The sequence below is a fragment of the Phoenix dactylifera genome, chromosome 1 (assembly GCF_009389715.1).
Source record: "Phoenix dactylifera cultivar Barhee BC4 chromosome 1, palm_55x_up_171113_PBpolish2nd_filt_p, whole genome shotgun sequence".
NCBI classification, from domain to species: Eukaryota; Viridiplantae; Streptophyta; class Magnoliopsida; order Arecales; family Arecaceae; genus Phoenix; species Phoenix dactylifera.
This window is the reverse complement of record NC_052392.1, coordinates 20,713,651-20,734,024: the sequence shown is the minus strand read 5'-3', so window position 1 is coordinate 20,734,024 and position 20,374 is coordinate 20,713,651. Positions and strand designations below refer to the sequence as shown.

At 42.6% G+C, this 20,374-nt stretch overlaps 1 protein-coding gene and 1 long non-coding RNA gene across 9 annotated transcripts; one reads left to right on the top strand and one right to left on the bottom strand.

Moving 5' to 3' along the window:
• The first annotated feature begins 6,704 nt into the window (after positions 1-6,704).
• On the top strand, positions 6,705-8,093 carry LOC113462652. Its single transcript, XR_003385456.2, has 2 exons — positions 6,705-7,420; positions 7,548-8,093. It is a non-coding gene; the product is annotated as an uncharacterized LOC113462652 (long non-coding RNA).
• Positions 7,341-15,789, bottom strand: LOC103705962 (probable lipid-A-disaccharide synthase, mitochondrial). 8 transcript variants are annotated; one of them, XM_008789883.4, is made up of 8 exons: positions 15,448-15,789; positions 15,227-15,326; positions 15,020-15,125; positions 14,699-14,919; positions 13,566-13,644; positions 10,993-11,231; positions 10,289-10,515; positions 7,341-8,697 (listed from the first exon to the last, which is right to left on the bottom strand). In XM_008789883.4, exons 1-8 carry the CDS (start codon positions 15,681-15,683, stop codon positions 8,595-8,597), a joined length of 1,311 nt encoding a protein of 436 aa, XP_008788105.1. In that variant the 5' UTR covers positions 15,684-15,789; the 3' UTR covers positions 7,341-8,594. The 8 variants fall into 8 exon arrangements, with proteins under 8 accessions (XP_008788105.1, XP_038985287.1, XP_008788103.1 ...); XM_039129359.1 differs by having other exon boundaries at positions 8,601-8,697; positions 10,965-11,231; XM_008789881.3 differs by lacking the exon at positions 7,341-8,697 and adding an exon at positions 9,410-9,879.
• Between the last annotated feature and the right edge of the window lie 4,585 nt (positions 15,790-20,374).

The following is a 20,374-nucleotide window of genomic DNA, read 5'->3' as shown; positions in this document are numbered from 1 at the left end:
GAATTTTCTGCTGCTATTAGGCTAGTTAATCAACATAACTTACTGATAATCCTTATGTTTAAATCCCTCGCATTCATCCCGCATCCGTTCTCCGGTCTGAAGCCGAGCAGTGTGTCCTCCTTTGAGCAGCTCGGCAGGCAGTTCGCTGCTAACTTCGCTGCCAGCCGACGCCAGCGGCGAACATCGGATTCTCTCCTCAATATCAAGCAAAAGGGAGGAGAGTCCCTTAAAGACTACATCGACCGTTTTACCGCTGCAACGTGGGAGGTACGCGATCTCGACCAGTCAATTGCAATGTCAGCATTGAAGACTGGAGCTCGGTCCTACAAATTTGTCTTCTCGATTGAGAAGAGCTTCCCTGCCGACTTTGTTGAAATATTGGCCCGAGCTCGCAAGTACGCCAAGGCTGAGGAAGCCATGGCCTCTCGGCGGGAAGCACCGAACGACCTGCCAAGTTGCAAAAGAAGCACCCCGAGGAGCGCTCCCAACTAAGCAGCAGATCCTCCTGGCGCGAGGAGAATCCTCCTCGGCTCAAAAGTCCAGCTCGGCAGAGGTTTTCCCTCCATAAATTTGAGGAATACACTCCCCTCACATCCACCCGAGCTGAGATCCTCATGGAGATTGAGGGTCGGGGCTACCTCCGACCTTCCCCAAAAACATGGCCGTCAGAGTTGCAGAAGCACTCGAAGAAGTACTGCCGCTTCCACAGAAATTACGGCCACGACACGGAAGATTGCTACCGGCTCCGTGACGAGATCGAGGCACTCATCCGCCGAGGTCGACTGGGTCGGTTCGTCCGCGACTAAAAGGAGGGAGCCAGAAGAACGGAACCCAGAGCCCCCTTTATGAAGACCAAAAGGGTGTTGAAACCCCTCATAGCCATACTGTAGTTATTGCAAAGTCTGACGTAAAAAGACTTGTGGATAATAAAAGCACTATGGACATCTTGTCTCTTGAGGCCTTCTAATAGTTGTAAAACAACTGGAGAAGATGAGCAACCCTCTGGCCGACTTTACAGAAGGTCCCGTACCGGCGAAAGGGGTTATCGGCCTGCTAATCACGGCTGTGCGCGCGGCCTGAGAGAGTACTGTGAAGCTAAACTTTCTCATAGTCCAGGTCGGCTCGGCCTTCAACGCTACTATTGGCCGACCAGGCGCTCTCCGAGCTGCGGTCCCTATCTGCCACCCCCTCGTGCAGTTCTCCGCTGGCCGAGCTTAATATGGAGAAGAGGACTCTCTCAATATAGCTCCTATATACTACATATCGATGACTTTGCGGCCTTGGGGGGGCAGTGGCGCAGCCAAGAATTCAACGCCTGCCCCTAAGGGTCTCCAACGACTCTCCGCCGGTGCTGAGCCAAGTCCTGAGAGACTTTGGAGCTCGGAAGCCGTCAAAATGCCTGCAAAAGGTACGAGACGTCACTTCGGCTTTAAATAATTTCAATATTCAATATATTCCCATGTCGGAGAAGGCAAAAGCTGATCTGTAAAAATCTACATCTCCAACGTCGCCCCGATCTGAGTGGGGGCACACGGTCGCCAACGGACAAGGTCCGTCGTCTCCGGAAATCTACATCTCCAACGTCGCCCCGATCTGAGTGGGGGCGCACGGTCGCCAACGGACAAGGTCCGTCGTCTCCGGATATCTATATCTCCAATGTCGCCCCGATCTGAGTGGGGGCGCATGGTCGCCAACGGATAAGGTCTGTCGTCTCCGGATATTTACATCTCCAACGTCGCCCCGATCTGAGTGGGAGCGCATGGTCGCCAACGGACAAGGTCCGTCGTCTCCGGATATCTACATCTCCAACGTCGCCCCGATCTGAGTGGGGGTGCACGGTCGCCAACGGACAAGGTCCGTCGTCTCCGGATATCTACATCTCCAACGTCGCCCCGATCTGAGTGGGGGTGCACGGTCGCCAACGGACAAGGTACGTCATCTCCGGATATCTACATCTCCAACGTCGCCCCAATCTGAGTGGGAGCGCACGGTCGCCAACGGACAAGGTCCGTCGTCTCCGGATATCTACATCTCCAACGTCGCCCCGAATTGAGTGGGGGCGCACGGTCGCCAACGGACAAGGTCCATCGTCTCCGGATATCTACATCTTCCTGCTGAGTCGACCACAAGCCAAAGAAGGCCACTAAGTCGACCTGAAGCACTTAGCTCCAACTGCATGAGAGGTATACCCTACTTGGCACGTACATCTCCATAAACATTTGGCTATATTGCAGGATGATCGATGACTGGATTACTTCCTTCGCCCGAGCCAAAAGGCAGCTCGAACTCGAAAGTCGGGGGGTAGTGTTGAGGAGAAAAATGGACCACCCCACAAATACAATTAAAGCACCCAAATCCGACAGAAGGCTGCCGAGCTCATTCAGGCCGAGCTCATCCAGGCCGAACTCAGAAGGCCGAGCGTAGAAGGCTGCCGAGCTAATGCAGGCCGAGCCCAGAAGGCTGCAGAGCTCAGAAGGCCGAGACTAAAAGGCTGCCGAGCTCATCCAGACCGAGCTCAGAAGGCCGAGACCAGAAGGCTGCCGAGTTCAGAAGGCCGAGCACAGAAGGCTGGCGAGCTCATCCAGGCCGAGACCAGAAGGCTGCCGAGCTCATCCAGGCCGAGCTCAGAAGGCCGAGACCAGAAGGCCGAGCACAGAAGGCTGCCGAGCTCAGAAGGCCGAGACCAGAAGGCCGAGCACAGAAGGCTGCCGAGCTCAGAAGGCCGAGCTCAGAAGGCTATCGAGCTCAGAAGGCCGAGCTCAGAAGGCTGCCGAGCTCAGAAGGCCGAGCACAGAAGGCCGAGCTGACCTCAGAAGGCCGACCTCATCGTCCACATGCTGCGGCCATGCCCTGCAGCAGTCTCACCGTACCGTGCTTTACTTGCCGGCCACGCCACGACATATCAACCAGGGATCATACCCTGCTTCGACTGTCAACGTCTTACCATTCCCGAGAATGTACTGCACTGCGCGCCACAAGCAAGCTCTGGCTACACGCCATCTCCTTCCATGATGGAAACGAGCCATCCACGGCAACTCATTACTTCCACGCCCACGTCGAATCGTGACGGTAATCCATTAATTCGTCCAATCACATCACAGGTAACCCTGGCACTCCCCCTATAAAAGGGGGGCTTCTTCCTTCGAAGGGAGGACTGCGGACTTTTACTTACAGTCCATCTCCTCTAAAATTAAGCCCTACTCTGACTTAAGCATCGGAGGGCCGGCGCCGGAAACTCCAGCCATCGGTTTCTTGCACGCCCCCCACGGAGGACACCGCTCGCCGACGGACCGCCGCCTGCCAGTGTTCGCCGGAGCTCCTCCTCCTCGGTCCGCGGCCGCCCTCGGGTCCAATTTCCAGCAACAGAAATATTAAATATTAATAATTTTAAACGCTCTATAATCATTTTTACTGATGCATGAGATATTTAATGACATTCATGAATATAGTTATTCTCAATTTGATTTGAAGTTTTGAAGTGGCTGCGTATTATTGCGGGCAAAGATTTGCAATAGCATGGCCATATCATGAACCGAATTTGGAATACGACAAAAATAGAAATACCAAAATGATAATTAGTGAAGACTAGCTTATCTCGTATAGAAGCTCAGACGATCCTGATCAATCGGCCGATCAGCTACTTGACCTTATCCTTCGTCGCTTTCGGAAGTTCAATCGGCACGTCCAAATTTCTGCCATAAATCATGGCATCTCGAGAAAGTCATCGGACGTCATCCTGGCAAATAATGCTGCCTCCACAACCTTCTCGAAGATTGCAGACTTGTCTCGAAAGTGCACCTTAAAAGCCGAGCCAAAGAAAATAGCTTAATTTTGGAAGTAGGGGGCAGATGTTGACTCGGATCCGAGTTGTTGCCAAGTCAGTCGACCAGCAGGAGCATGCCATGTGACTTCCACTAAATGCATAAAAAAAAGTCGTTAAAACCCATTAATAGAAGACAATTATAGCTCGGCCCCAAGAAAAACCAGGTCCCATAATATTATTGTCCCACACCAGCCTCCACTCTGAATAAACCAAATCCAAAGAACCTACTGATATGCTCATACTCGCACTTTTTTTTTACTGCGCATCGCTCTAATCTCCATTGCAGGCTAGAGATGTTTTTCTTGAGAGCAACCCCATGGCAGTCATTGAATGGCCTTCACAAGCTTCAGACAGAGGCGTTACCATCTATTGGTGAGAGATATCCGGGCCATAAGGTGTAATAGGATGGTTGTTCAGACGAGGCATGTGTTTAGGAAGGCGATGAGGCGGCAGACTGGATCGCCTCCTTTACTTAGAGCCATCCGTGATGTTTTGCTTTTTTGATTTTCTTGGCTGTATCCGTACACATTATATATGATACTTTTGTTTTTAGCACAAAAAAAAAAAAGAAGTTAGGATCTTTTGCTGGATAAAGTTTGGCAACTTTTGTTTCCCGTCTTTTTTTTTAATAAATCTAATCTCGTACTCCAAGCACCATCTGATCAAACAACCAAAAGCAAAAGTCGAGCTGATCGAGCTTCAATCTTAAAGCACTCGGTCGAGTTTGACTGAATTTTGGTGGCAGCAGATTCAATCAAAAAGAGAATTTCCATAAGCAATCTTAAAAATGTAAGAGGGCATGCAAAAGTTGAGAGTTCAGTGCAACCATGCTGCACTGGGGATTAGTCTGCCGCTGGTGGCGCCAGCGATCGGCTTGAAAAACTTAAAGCGGACACGAGCGCTGCCACGCACGGATGCACCAGGGTGAAGGGCTCGGCTCCTATATGCATTATGAACCGGATCACATTTTATGAATGACACACTTATAATAACAGGCCTTTTCTTCAATAAACGAGTTTGCAAGGAACACAACGTACAGATTGCCCTTGGTTCACATAAACGTCTTTCTTTTCTTTGTTTTCTTTTTTTTATGTTTTTTTTTTTTTTTTTTGAGACAGAGAGAGTATAAAGAGAAGCTAATTCTCATCTTTCTGTCCTATAGTTATGCTATCTGGGAGGGATTGGCTCCGATTAAAATTGAACGCCACTCTTTTCGGGTGGTAAAAGATTGCATCTTCCAAAGAGGCATTCGATGGTGGATGCTGGATCATTTTAACCTCCGAATTTGCCATCACCTTGCATTTGTTTCGAGCGAACCATGCATAGAATACTGGTCAGTTTTAGTGGCGCCGCAACGTTCTCCCAGTGGGACAAGTCGTGTGCGGTGAATCCCTGTGGGTTCCATACCAGTCAATCCCCAACACGATCTTGCAGTGGTCACGAGCGACGCGCCGCTTTCGGCGCCGATTTCCGTACTCCGCAAATTCTCGCACGTGACAGGATGCGCTCCCGCCCAATCTTATCGTGTCCGGATTTTCTGCTGGCGTTTCTCCATTACCTTTCCTGTTACCCCAGCCTTATTCGTCCACCTGTCCACATCTTATGGGGTCCACCGCTCCAAGTAGGAAAGAAGAGAACGGTAAGGGAGGCCCCTCTCTCTGTCCTTTAGAGAAAGCTCAGAAAGGACACAATTTCACCCCACCGGAGCGCCGGCGGAGGATCCTCTACAGCCATCCAATGTCCGGCGGACAACCGCCTAGATTCTCAAGTCTCCACCCTCTCTTAGTGTTTGCGTGAGGAAAAGAAAAAATTTAGCCCCATAAAATTTCTTCGGACATCAGCCGAGACCAGCAGCCCGGCATTTGGATCCCCAGACCTCCGTCCAAGGCGTCGCAAGACAATGCCCCCGAACAAAAATTCCCAACGCAGAAAGGCTACTGGAGTAAATTGACCGTGCCAACATAAAATCCAGTATAAATATTAAATAATATTTGTAAAGAATTGTGAAAAAAAACAAAAAAATATTTTTTTTCAAAAAATAAGAGCAAAATAATGGATTGACTTCTCCTCACAAAACTCTTTACATAAAAAAAAAAATCTCTCTAATATTTGTACATAACTCTCTTTGTTTATTTATAAAACTATAATCACCCTCCTACCAAAACATCAACATTATATTTTAATTAAAAAATAAATATAAATATATTAACCTTAAGACTTAACGTAATTAAGATAGATTAGTACTGAAAAATAAATTATTTTAACTAATAATAGATCTAAGTATAAATAGAATTTTAGTATAAATAAGAGGGGCAACAGAGCTCCAACATGCAGGAGCCTCATGTTGTCCTTATCGGATCTAAGCGATGTTGCGGAAGATACAGAGAGCTGGGGCAATTCTGAATCGTCTCCTCAACTGAGTCACCGGACGGACTCCGTCATATCACACCAGCAGACGCTGGCCCACGCGTTTCCGCCGCTGTGTCGACATCGCGTAGACCGACCCATCGCATGCCGCAAGTGGCCATGTTGCGGCGCTGGCCGCCCGCAAGCCAAAACCAAGAAACTCGGCGCTCCATGATCATGCCACGTGGCCCACCAATCGGGGGCTGCTACACGTCCCTTGCCCCGTTGCCAGATTCTTTATCGGTCCCTTGTGGAAGTCGACGTGTGGCACACATCGCAGTTGGACCATTAACCGAATGCCACTTGGATACCTTTGACCGCCAAATCGGATGGAGCGGTGTCGCTTAGCATTTTCGCTTTCGCCTCTCGTTGCGCTTCCCCAAATCAGACTGCGCCTGTATACGGCGCCGGGTCCTCGTTTTCACCGCAGGCGCCCCCGAACGTAATCCAGTCCCATCATGGAGGTCAGTTTCGTCATGTCGCTGGGGGCTCTGCCGCCTATATGTACGGCCTCACGGACCTCCTCCCCTACCTCCATTACTCTCTGCTTGGTTCGGTGAAGAAGGGAAGAGGAGGAGAGGAAGGGGTGTCATGAGACGCGCACGGCGTGGAACGGTCAACGTTGAGGAGTTCGGTCGTGCCACGCTGTGTGCGTCTCATGGGCTCTCTCCGATGGAAATCCGGAGTGCCTCCGAGGCGTCGCCGGTACCTGTCGTTAGAGATTTTCTCGCCATTAGATAGATCAACTCCCGCAGCACGTAGCATCCATGGCATGGTTACTCATGGGGCGAAGGTACAAATCTAACCCAAGGGTTCTGTTCCTCTACATATATATATATATATATTATACTACGTACGGAACTACGCGAACGTAGTTTACGGGGTCTTCTTGATACAAGGATGGCCCATCCAGATGGATGTTATCGTGCATCTCTGACTTGGGTTGTGGTCTTCGTCGAACCCCCTTGGGTGTCTACGTACAGCCACAGGCATTAATCCATGTGATCTTCTGTCTTCTCATGGTAACTCAACAGTTCTAGTCATGGCTAGCTGTGTTGTCCTCCATGAAAACTGGGTTTCATCACTTTTTTCTTTGAGCTCTTTTTTTTTAAAAGGTAGCAGGTACATAAGATATGCAAGGAGTATATATATTGGTTACCTCTGCGACCACCGGAAGAGGCTTTCGTTTGAGTAAGCACAAGCCCGTAAGACCATTTCGATGTAGTGATTTACACGCTATTGAGTTTCACACCGTATGCGCCTTTCTTTTTCTTTTTTTTTCATGCGGGATTTCTTTTGGGTCACACCAAATATATAGGTCCCATGCACCTGGTGTCGCGCTCGCCGCGTGCCAGCGGACAGGATGGACTCCGAGTTGAGAGCGGACGGCAGATCTGACGCTCGTATAGAATTGTGTGCGCGAAGCAACATCAACGCTCATTTGATTACGTCACGTATGACGGCAAAGTCGGGCCGGACGGAAGGGGGACAGACTTGTATCTTTCGCGCGAATGAAGGATTCACCTTCCTTCGCGCGAACTCACCGTTGGATCGCACAATGGTTATTTCGAGATCTGCGTAGGCAGATGAACGGAAGATTCGGAGTGCTTTGAGATCGGGGGAAGTCAGATTTTCTGTCGGAAGTACGGTGTACTTTTTGTTGTTGGTAAGTTGGACGATATAATTTCAAGATGGACGGTGTGATGATCGTATCTCAACGTCACGCCTGGCGCGACAGGATATGCATCAACCGAGAATATTTTTAGCAGCTGGCGTACCGCCGAATCTCACACGATATATAAATATTTCCTGTACCTTATCGTGTACTAGCTATAAGAAGAAATTGTTTATTGCTGTTGGTCTCGTGATTTTGTTACTGTTAACCTTTTCAAAAGAATCTTGAACTTGCTTTTTTATTGAATAAGTATATGAATACATAAATAAATCCATAATTTTTCAATCATGTTCTCTTCAAATTTAAATTATTTCGAGTCTCTTCAATCTTTCAGCGATTTCTCTAAATTTTCTGCACCATTGGAAACCACACCAAACAAAATTGTGCTCGTAAGTGCTGGCGTGACCTCCCACTCCCAAACAATTTCCTTTAGCTTGTAATCAAGGAAAACGCTGCACAAGTTCTTGAAAAAATCTCACACGGAGAATGTTAAATGACCAGGCAACTGTCTTTGAAGATCCTTGAAAGATAATATGGATCTTAAATTCACCAATGTTGCATTTCTGCGTCAAGAACTACAGCATGAACGCCCTTGAACTGATGGCCGTATCTGTGGCTAGCTGATTCCTTTTTCCGTATTTCATCTACAGGACCTCAAATCCTTTTTCGAGCCTACCTACTCCATTTCCCTTACCTGAAGGACCCATGCAATAGACCGCCCACTGGCTGAAGCCCCTGACCATGTAGTGTGGGCATTGGTTTCTCCCACTCATTGGGTGTCACAAATGTCTGTCTTAAGAAACAACCAGTGCAAGCTTTAGAATATGTAGAATTAGATGCCCACAAAAATATCTGGCAAGAAGATAGAATGCTTGTTGAATTCGCATGCGCATGCTGGTGCAATTTTCCCTCTGAAAAAAAATGTAGATCTGGCATGTAAATCAGACCGATGCAAAGCCTCAACCCTGCTAATTAATCAGGTTGGGCCAGATTTGATCAAGCCCGGCTCAGGTATCATCGATCCTGTCTTTTAATTATAGGGTTTGGCATGAAGAGTAACAGACCTAATTCAATCAATCGAGGAATACATTAAGTATGAAAGTGGATCGGATAATATCCGTTCATATCCATCTAAGAAAAATGGATATAGATATCAGTAGACATGTATCTAATCCTTATCTAAATATCCAATTTCATATATAATCCTATTTAATATTATATGACGCTCGTGAGTTTTTAAAAAAAATAAATGACCATATTAATATACCATTAAATTGATTTATCATTAGTACCATTTTTGATTTTGTAGTCATAAAATTTGATTATCCGATTTATATTCATATTTATTTCCATACTTTTTGCATCCAATTTGTATCCATATTTATTTAAAATAAATATAAATATAAATTTTTGCATCTGACTAATATTTGTATTCGTCAAATAAAATAAATATATATATAGATATACTAATATCCAATCCGATTTCATCCAGCACATGCATAAAGCGAAAGTCCCAAATTAAAATTAAGAAGTGACAATGGTGTCTTATGGTCCAATGCCTTTCTAGAGAAAGCAGGGCCTAAGGCCCAGTGCGGTCTTACATTCAAATGTTAAAATGGAAAAGGGCTAGTTTTCAAAACATTATCCTTTTGCATATATATACAGAAAGAATATCCTAAAACATCAAAATATATATTGCATGTAGAAAAGATAGATAAGTAGTCTATGTCGATCTTTGAGAAGCCTAACTAATTAACTTTGATCAAGTCTTCGCAGTTCTGCGTCCAGTGTTTTTGATGCAGCAATCATGCTAGGGCAGCAAATTGCTGATGACAACCCAGATTCTCGAAGCACTGAACTGCTTATGCTTTCGCTGGGAGGGCGCAGAAGTTCGAGGACCTTTTGAGCTGCTGAAGCTTGCTGATCACGAACACTGTCATCAGCAACTACTCTACTGCAGAGCCAACCACAGAGACTACCAATTACACAACAATGTCAATATGGAAAGTAGGAAAGGACAGTGGCCGTCCTGAAATGTATCAACAAGAGTAAATGGGACTGGTGAGCCAAACTCAGAACTCTTAAGGGTTGTCATATGTTTTGATGGTTAATGATGTTTCAGTTGTCAGTGGAACTATAGCACCATAATGCCAGAAGAGGCCAGAAATTGGCTTTATATCATTCGTCATTGATCCTTTTTCAACAAATTGTTTCACATAGCATGTGATAGATCTTTGGAGCTTTCGGTGTAAAATGTTTTTTTCTCAAAATTGATGCAATGATAATGATAAGCTAGAGCCCAGCTAACCCCCCATCCCACATCAAAAGAGAAGCAAATTGAAAGAATAAATTCCTGAAAAATGGAAATGAGCAAGAAGTATTACCTAAGAATTGTAGCTAGCTTTTCGGATGTACATGCCCGGAAAAGGACTTCAGGTATAACGGCCGAGTTCAAAATAATGTTGGGAAGGGAGATAAAGTTTAACTTTGTCTTGTATTGGATCAACCATTCCGTCAAGAAATGCGCTTGATATGCAACGACGCAGGATAACCCTGCTAGCTGCAATTCCATAACACCTGTTCCAGAAGTACACAATGCGGCTGAACTTGCCTACAAAAGTTCAAAACAATGAATCAGATTCTAAATGTTGTAATGAACTCGTGCTAATTTCTTGACCAATCTGAATCCGGATTAGTCTCATAACAGAGATGCCATCATTTTGGGATGCTTAGGCACAACTTCACAAGATTAGACACTACGGAACATATGCACTTAGTATGTCCCACGAAATAGTGAATGATGGAACTGAAGAATAGGCGAGCCAATAATAACATTCTTTAAGTCAAACTAAGTGGAATTATATGCCAATACTTTTTTTAAAGGAAAAACAGGAAAATAAAGCATATGCAATGTTGGAACATTACAAATGCTGGTAAAGCATGTCCTCATCACAACTTCTAATGAAACATATTAATGCTGCCTCTCTTCATTCATGATTTCAAATGGCCATGCTAACTAGACAGTCTTTAAACAAATCAAAAGACACTATAGTGACTAACATGCTATGGAGAACTGTGGTGGACATACACTGAATGCATTATATTTTTTGTCAAGGGATGCCCCAGATATCAATACGGCTGATAATGACCATGACTGGACCTCTCTATTAATGTAGGCCTCCACATCACGATTAGGAGCAACAGGAATGATGATTGACAAATCAGCGAATGAGTCTTTTAGTAGTTGTACTGCCTGTAAATAAATAGGAAGCATTCTAGTGACCTCTTGTAATCTGCTTCCAGGTAGTAAGGTAATGACTGTCGCTCCTGTCATATAAATTTGTTGTCAGTAGATGGAAATCACTAGCTACTTTGCCATGAACAAGCAAATTTTCTGGAATCAGAAAAAAGGGAAGATAATGAAGCATGCCTTGCTTAAAAGGTGGTTCAATGGCATATGCATATGGCAATCACAAATAAATGTACTGCAGACTGCAGTTACTGCAGATTGCAGCAGTCATTAGAAAGTGTAAACAAACTGATTTCAGTGGGCTTAGACACCAACATCATCTTTATGATTTCTGATCATGAGATTTAGTGCTAAACATGAATTAAACTTTCTGAATCAACATAGTCTAGGAGGTCAAGGGAGAGAACAGAGAGCTGGTTGATCTGCAATCCAAGGTATTTGAGATACCATGAATCATCTTTTAAATGAATTAGTCAATTAGAGTATTTCATAATATAGTGGCAATTGGGAAAGCTGATGATAACCATATGCTCACCCTTTCAACCCTATTAAAACTTGCACATTCGTCTATTCATCATATAACATTATATTCCACAAACATCATGGTTAGGCACCTAGGCAGTCTCCTAATCGTACCATACTGTACCATTTGGGTATCAAGGTTTGGTTCAATATATAAGCCGAACCAGTCCATACAAGTCTGAATCGAGTAGAACCGCCCCGTACCATCCAATACCAACCTGTACTATCCGGTACCAACCTATACCACCCTATTTCGGGCGGTTACCATGGTGGTGAGTGATATATAGAAAGAAAAAAAAAGGAAGCTTATCTCGGTACGGGGTGCATGCTGTACTACCATATGATATAGTTTCCGGTACCAGTTTTGCGAACCCAAGACAGCATAAACTCCTATGCATTTTTATATGTAATTTTATAAGTTATTAGAACTTTCAATTGTTAGACATTTTATCTAATATAGTAGCAACAAGAATAACAAAAGTACATCAATCGAAGAAAAAAAAGTCTACCAAGCATAAGAGGTTTACCAAAATTGATAGATAATTTGGGCATCAAAAGTCGATAGCATGTGGTATAGTTGAGGTCCATAGGATATGGGAGGGAACAAGGTAATCTGGTTGGTGTGAAAGGAATGCAACCGGAGATCCAATACTTGAGTTTGGACTGGCCTATGATTTAGCAATAGGAAGAACATATTTTAATAGGAAATCTGCATATTTGGTTGTAAAGGGATCAAATGGTCGTGCATAGATTATTCAATCTTACGAAAAAGATAGAAAATGGCATGCACTGATTGTAATGTGATGCAGTGGAAAGCTAAGAGAACACGTCACAATTAAGACATGCTTAGTATGTGTTAAGTGACTCATCCTTACTTTGGCGACTTAGGAAAGTTCTGGAAAACAACAATAAGGCTCATAATGTTGTATGTTTGGGAATGATAGGAAATAAAAAGGATCCAAGCAAGCAAGATAAATGTGGTAAAATAGGAATTTTGAGAAAGATGTGAAGCATAGAAGTTAGATGAGGCATAGAAGTTGTGCCGTTCATACGAAAATGATGGAGAACCAATTGAGACATAAAAAGCTTGTGTAATGAAGATTCCAGCATGATAAGGGGAGGCACTTAGATTTGTGTTGAAAAGTCAATAAAGATTGTGAAGCAGAAGCCCTTACTATATGAAAAAGATCAGGAAAGGCTTGAGTATTTCCAGAGGTAGCAATAAATAGGAGCGACTACCAAAAGAGGATCATAAAGATAATCTAAAAACAGTTATGATAAAGCTTAATTGTTGCTGTTAATGTAATTGCAAGTGAAGTGAAGATACTACACAACATTGACATATGAAATGAAGAACTAGAGACACATTAATATAACAAAACCCTTCATTTCTATACTATCACAACAATAACCAAAATGCCCAAAATAATCTTCAAAATGTTTGAATTTGGATTAGGAATCAAACCAATATTGAGACTGACTATTGAACCTTGATGATGATATGGCCTTTCAATGTTAGTACTAAAGGGTCAAGCCAACTAGTTATAGAATATGCAAAAACAACCACATCTACCTTGCATTATTTATCTCGATGTCAGTTTTTTGAGTATATCAGTGAAGTCTGCTGTTGTTTTGTTGTTGTTGTGTGTAGTAAGTTGCTGAAGGAATAGGGAAAAGGAGAAAAAACTAATTTCTGATAAGGCTAAATGTCTCCATTTTTTTCAGCAACAAATGCCACTATTTTTCATAAACCTGCCACAAATTTTCAAACAATTGTACTACTAAGTGCATTAGCATAATCTATATTTACACAGCTAGTAGCAAAGTAATCTTACCTGGAATACAGAAACATGAACATCATACGAGTAAAGAAAAGTAAGTCATCTAACCAGGGGAGAGTCCATGTTCATGCCGAAAAGCATCACCATTTCTTCGCATCTTTTGCTTATTTGATGAGGGGTCCAAGTCCTACACAACAAATTTCGACCAATGTCAATTTATAGAAATTAATTGTATACATGAGGAACAAATAACAGGATATAAAAAAATTGAATAACAATTTGAAAGCAATAAGATGGTTCGCTTCTTTTTGGTGGGAAGGATGATTTGTTTTCAACAAACTAAAACAGAAGATTTTAAACTTGACGTCTCATTATAACTTCACATACTTTTATCCTTGGCATAGTGCTTATACCTACTAATAGTCAACATATCATATGGGGAAACATTTGTGTACAATTTAAACCATAACAGGCTAGCAACAGCCAACATGAATGATTACCAAAATATGGGGCAAAACTTTTGGAAGTGCGCTCAGAAAGATAGTTGTTCCTTATAACATGCATTTATGACCATGGTTCTTTTATATCAAAACAAGATGTCTCCAAGATATAAAGGTCGCATCGTGGATGACAAATGAATGGCTTCATGATGAAACAAGAAGACTGCTTTTGAGATTCTCTGAATCTGAAACTTTTCTTAAATTTCAGCTAAAACACCATAAGTGGCAAGACAAGGATTCTAGTTTAGCTGGAATTCACTCTGAAATAAAGGATGTCTAGTGAGACCAGATTCAGACCTGTATGACAGTCTGAGTCTGATGTTGAACAATGTTGTTGAACTCGATGTTAAAATATGGTTTTTGTCAATTTTAAGAAGTCAAGCACAATAAGTTGGACAAAAATTAATGGCAGAACTAGAGCCTCCTCGCTCAAGGTCAAACTACAAACGATATGTTAGCCTACGGTCGAGATGTAAATTACATGTCAGATTCCCTAGCATTTGATGAAGGCTTGTGCTGGAACTGAAGAAAGGTTGTAGAACAAAATCGTGGACGATCTCCTATAACATAGACTTGGGATGGTTGTCAGATAAGTATCTGGATGGCTCTACTTCTCAGGCAGTTGACTACTGATTTTCAGAGCACTTGCAGAAGATATTGAAAGAAAATGAATTCGAATCTACTCAAATTACTTATACATAATGTATGCACTATAATAACAAGATCAGTGAAAAGTTGTACCAAGTCCAGGTGAAGAGCATCTTCCAACACGGGATGACCAACATATGTAGCAGCTAAGCCATTCCATCTGCAAACTTCGGCTTCAAAGGGAAGAATACACAGGATATGGTCCACAAATTGCCTTAGCCTCTCCAATCTACGTTCACCCCCTTTCCATGCCCAGAATGATGGCGCAACATAATGGACATGCACAGGCCTATCCTTTTCTCCCCTAAATACATCTGCAAAACATATGATTTAACATCTTCCAGCTAAAAAACTTAAACTTTTACAAAATTGCGAAAAAAAAAGATAATCCTTTAAGCAGCAGCAGCTGATTACCATTCAGCTGCTTCAGAAGACGGAAAGAGAACCCTTTGGAGTCAACCGTCACCACAACTTGAGGCCGAAAAGAAACAGCAGCTTCGACAGTTTCCTTTAGTCTAGCCTGTAACATTCCATCCGATGTCGAACACAAGATATAAAATGAAGCGAGCTAAGTATGTTTAATTTTTCAAGAAGAAGAACTAGATCCCCGTGCAAGTTCACCCTAAAATTAATTATATGGGGCAGCAATTCCCACAAGCCCATGACTGCGAGGTCTTCCATGGGAAAGATACGTTGCAAACCTTCCCTACGCATCAAGTCCCTGAAACGTATCTAAAGGTCAGTTCCTTTCCAACTTCTATGTACGTGGAAGGTCACAAGAAAACCAAAAAAGGGAAAAGAAAAAAAGGGGGGAGAGAGGGGGGAGGAGAGGATGGACGGACCCGCCAACGCCAGCGAAGCGGACGGGGTAGGGGGAGAGCTTCTTGAGGGAGGCCATGAGGCGGGAAGCGATGGAGTCGCCGGAGACCTCGCCAGCGACGAGGAAGACCCTGAGCTCGCCGTCCCGGGTGGCCATGTCGATGACTGCGCGGGACGACAAGGGTCGCGTCACCGTCCGGGTCATCCTCCATGGCCCGTGATTGCCGCGCCTCGCGGCCCCGATCACTCTCAATAGCATCCTCTATTGCTTCGTATAAAATCCCCGGATTGCTTAGGAGAAAACCCTTCCAGGGTTTAAGAGGTGATGGATTCGGAAGCCACCGACCGCCTCGCCCTCCCCTTAGTCGGCCCCCAAATCAGGTATAAAAAATTGAGACGTTTTTATATATTTTAACTAGGATGGCAATGGATCCAATATCGACCAGATAGGGTTACCTATATCCGACCGGTCCATGCGTGGGAGCTAAAGGTACACCCAAACTGAGCCGGATCGAGCAGCCAAAAGCTCAAGCCCGATTTGGTCTGAAATATCCAGACTTAAAATTTAACTTAAAATTGATTGAGCCTTAATGCTCAACCATAAACTCAATTCAATAAAAAAATAATATTTGAGCTTTGTCATAATTAAAAAATATAGTTAAAAATTAGAAGTTAGATTAAATTGAAAAAATATAAATATTATTTATACAATAAATTATTAATATATGTATAATAAAATATAATATTATTCAAAATATATATACTCGAGTAGATTTTTGGGTTTTGAATCAAGTATTTTGCTATAAATTGCTCGGGCTAGTCAAGCTTGGTAATAGTCAACTCGAGTCGAGTTGAGCTTGAGCCGCTTGTGACCTGTTAATTTACACCCCTAGTTAAAGTGGAGCAAGGTAGGTATAGTTAAATATGGCAGGTTGGACACATCATATCATGTAAAATTGCAAAAAATTTTCACACGATCAAATAAATGAATATATATATATATATATATATATATATATATATATATATATATATAATATAGTCATGTCCTCTCAACTTTGGGTGTTTTACAGAGGTACCCTTTAACTTTAAAAGTTTCAAACCAATGCTCCAAGTTTCCAAATCATTCCAAACTAATCCTCCATCTCCCCTGATGAGAGCACAAAAGTGCGATCTACATGCTGTTTAAATTAATATTATTGCTAACAAATAGTGATAAAAGTGCTACATTAATTTTATATTTTTATTTGGCACAGATTATCGTAAATCAGAGTTTAAATGTGCATTTGGTACAATTTGGGATGATTCATGACTTCAAGTCTGATTACACTGGAGCAGAATTGAACCTGGTCAAACACACTTGCACCCGAGCAACACTTGTCTACTTGTCACAGTCCCTTGAGTGCATTGGAATTCTGCATTGGAATTCAAAATAAAGAAAGAGATCAGCAGCATGTCCAGATTCCTTCTCGTCTCATCTCGCACAGCCATTTGAAGAAGATCACGATACAGCCGTCTACGTCCAATCCCCCGCGTCCGCCCGCGTGGAAGAGATCCGGATCCTTCTCAATCAGGCCACATAATCAGAATCCCACGCATCTCACGTGCATCGTCAGCCTTCCCCAGCCATTCGTGAGCTTCCACTCAGCATCCCGAGCCCAACACCCAGCTGTCCGTGGTGGTCTCCTTCCTCCCGGATCCGTGATCTAATTTTCAGCCTGGATCCGTCCGCGTGCAGCCTCCCAGCATCATCCCATGCACAATTTCAGCGTCCACGCTTCTGCCTTCCGAGAGTCTTTCCATCTTCGCCAGGACGATCCCGCGACCAACGCCCTCCTCGTCCGCCCGCCTCCTCCATCGCGTCCGTTCTCAGCCCGGATCCAGCCGCGATTACCTCCCAGCCCCATTCATCCCGTTCGTCCGCTCATCCCAGCACTCGTCCACGCCCCATCTCATGCGTTCGATCCAGTCATCCGAATCCCAAGCGCCAACAGTCCAAGCTTCATCTTCAGCTCTCACGCGCTTCCGGATCTTCCTCCCCACCAGCGCATCATCCGAGTCCCAGCGATTTTCGCAGCATCTGAGTCCCAGATTCCAGCGTCCGTTTTGATTTGCTTGGAAGATTATTCAAAATTTGGGGAGGTTTTCATTGTATAAAAAGGAACAGGGGGATCGGTTCAGGGTGGCTCATTTTGGGGGGAAGAAGAGGAAGAACAGAGGAGGCGGGAGCTGCTGCGGTTGAAGGAAGGAACAGAGGAGGCTCTCCAGCCATTTGGGAAGGAAAGAAAAAAAAAAAAAAGAGAAAGGAAACAGGGGATGCCCTGTTTCCGAAAAGAATAAAAAAAATGGTGAGGCTGATTTTTGTAATGGGGGGCTAATTCCTTTGGTCAGGGGTGATGGAAGAACCCTTGACAATTTGTTTTCTTCAAGTAAATTCTGAACGATTATTCTCTTTGATTTACATCTATTATATGCTCTTGATTATTGCATACTTATTTATTAGATAGATTTTGTATGGTTTATATTTATTGATGCATGGATTGTTTCGATTTTTGATTTGTCGTAGACGTAACCGGCACGATAAATACTTAAATGTTGAATTCATGTTTTCAAAGTATATATCTCATGCTTAGAACTATTCTATCTAATTAATCCTTAATCAAGAATCGCAAAATTTAATTGTTGAAAATAGCATTGTCAAGGGGGAATCCAGATCCCTAGCCTTATCTATATTCTTGAACTTTGTTTAATTACCGATTATTCTCTACTTTTGATTTCTGAAAATCAACTAAAAATTACATCTAAAATACGCTGATAATACCTATACCGTTTCCTGAGGATTCGACCTCGGATTTCCGAGTTTTACTACTTGTGCGATTCTCCTGCACTTGGGAGAGCAGTTTTATTTTTGTATCATCCCCAACAAAAGGACAGCTTTAACCTGCCATTTTAAATGGCCAAACCACCTGCGTCCTCTTTAAACATATTTGAATGTCTTTTCATTTGTGCAGATGAATGAAGAGATTCGAAGTGCTTTGAGATCTATGTGTTTAGTGATCCTTAACAACTATGGGCCAATACTAAGGGTGCTTTGAGATCTATACAAATGGGTGAATAGAGTTTGGAGGGCTTTGAGATTTGAGATTCGGAGTGCTTTGAGATCTATGTGATTGGTGATCCTTTAACCATGGGTCATATACTAAACATGATTTGAAATATGTATAGGTAGATGAATAAAGGGTTTTGGAGTACTTTAAGATTTGCATAATGAGTGATCCTTAACTATGGATTATATACCAAGAATGCTCTAAGATCCATGCAAATAAATAAATGAAGCAGTTTAGAGTGCTTTGAGATATATGCAGTGGGTGATTTTTAACTATAGGCCATATATTAAGAATGCTTTGAGATCTATATAGGTGAATAAATGTTCGGAGTGCTTTGAGATTTGTGTGATGGCGATCTTAACCATGGGACATAGATAAAGTGTGCTTTGAGATATATGTGAGCAGATGAATGAAGGGGTTTAGAGTGCTTTGAGATCTATGTGGTTATAATCCTTAACTCTGAGTCATATACTAAGAATACTTTTAAGATCTATGCAGGCAGATGAATAAATAGTTCGTAGTATTTTGAGATCTGCACCAAGGGGGGGGGGGGGGGGGGGGGTGATCCTTAACTATGGGTCATATATTAAAGATATTTTGAGATTTATGCAAGCAGATGAATAAAAGTGTTTGAAGTGCTTTGAGATACGTGCGAGGTGATCCTTAACTATGGATTATATACTAAATATTCTTTAAGATTTGTGCTAGGACTTCACCCCACAAACAACAAGTATGAAGGATATTTTTGGTTATAATATAATTTTATACTTCTACGTGATGGTCATATGACACCACTTTGTTAATAGAGATAAACGATTGAGTTTGGAACGATTTAAAAACTTGAAGAGTTAGTTTGAAACTTTTTAAAGTTGAAGAGGTGTTACTATAATTTTTCGTAAAATAAATGCTAGTGCTTCACATAACAAAATAAGAAATCAAAATATGAAACATAACAAACCAAATTTTCAAGAATAATAGAAACATAACAAACAAAAATATTATTTTAAGAAGTTAGATATTCTTTAAACTGAGAAAAGCAATCAACTAAAAAAATGAACAACTAAGCATCATGACATGTAACCTTTTATATGTTCAATCTTTCTCACAAATGGAGCGACTAGGGTAAAAGGTAGGGAGGAGATTGGTGAAGAGTTATATGTGTATATATATTCAAGTCAATTTCGTGGCAAGTTTTGATAACAACACTAATATAAGGGATCAAACTGATTCTCCAAATCTTCATCAACTTGGTAAGAAATCAGACAAATCCTGTTTGAGTACAAGAGATCAAAATGATTCTCCAGATCTTCATCAACTTGGCAAGAAATTATGCAAATCTTTTATGATTATGTGACTTCTGCTTAAGTTTGGAATGTAATATTTGTAACTTTGATGATATACAGAATCATATATTGTTATTATAAATATAATGACATACATATTCAATTCTCACGTTGAGATTGAGTCACCAAAAGTCTATTATCTCTCAATTTTTCTTAGTATCAGGGCCTTTCTCTCTATTTTGTGAGAAAGATCTTTGACCCTCCACCCATGGCCACATCAAACTCAACCTTGGCATTCAAGCATCCCTACACATCAATGTAAACATAGAAAATTTTGCGTCATTGAAATTAACACAAACAAACTACTCCAGTTGGAGAACTCAAATACTTGGTCTTATTGAGAGCCAAGATCTCCAAGACTTTATTACTGTAGCTCATCTAATTCTGAATCCAATCATATTAACTTGAGCCCCAGATGCTAGCGAATCAGATGGTGAGGAGGAAGTAATAAACCCAGACTACGTGCAATGGAGGAACATCAGTTTGATCCTCTGTATCAG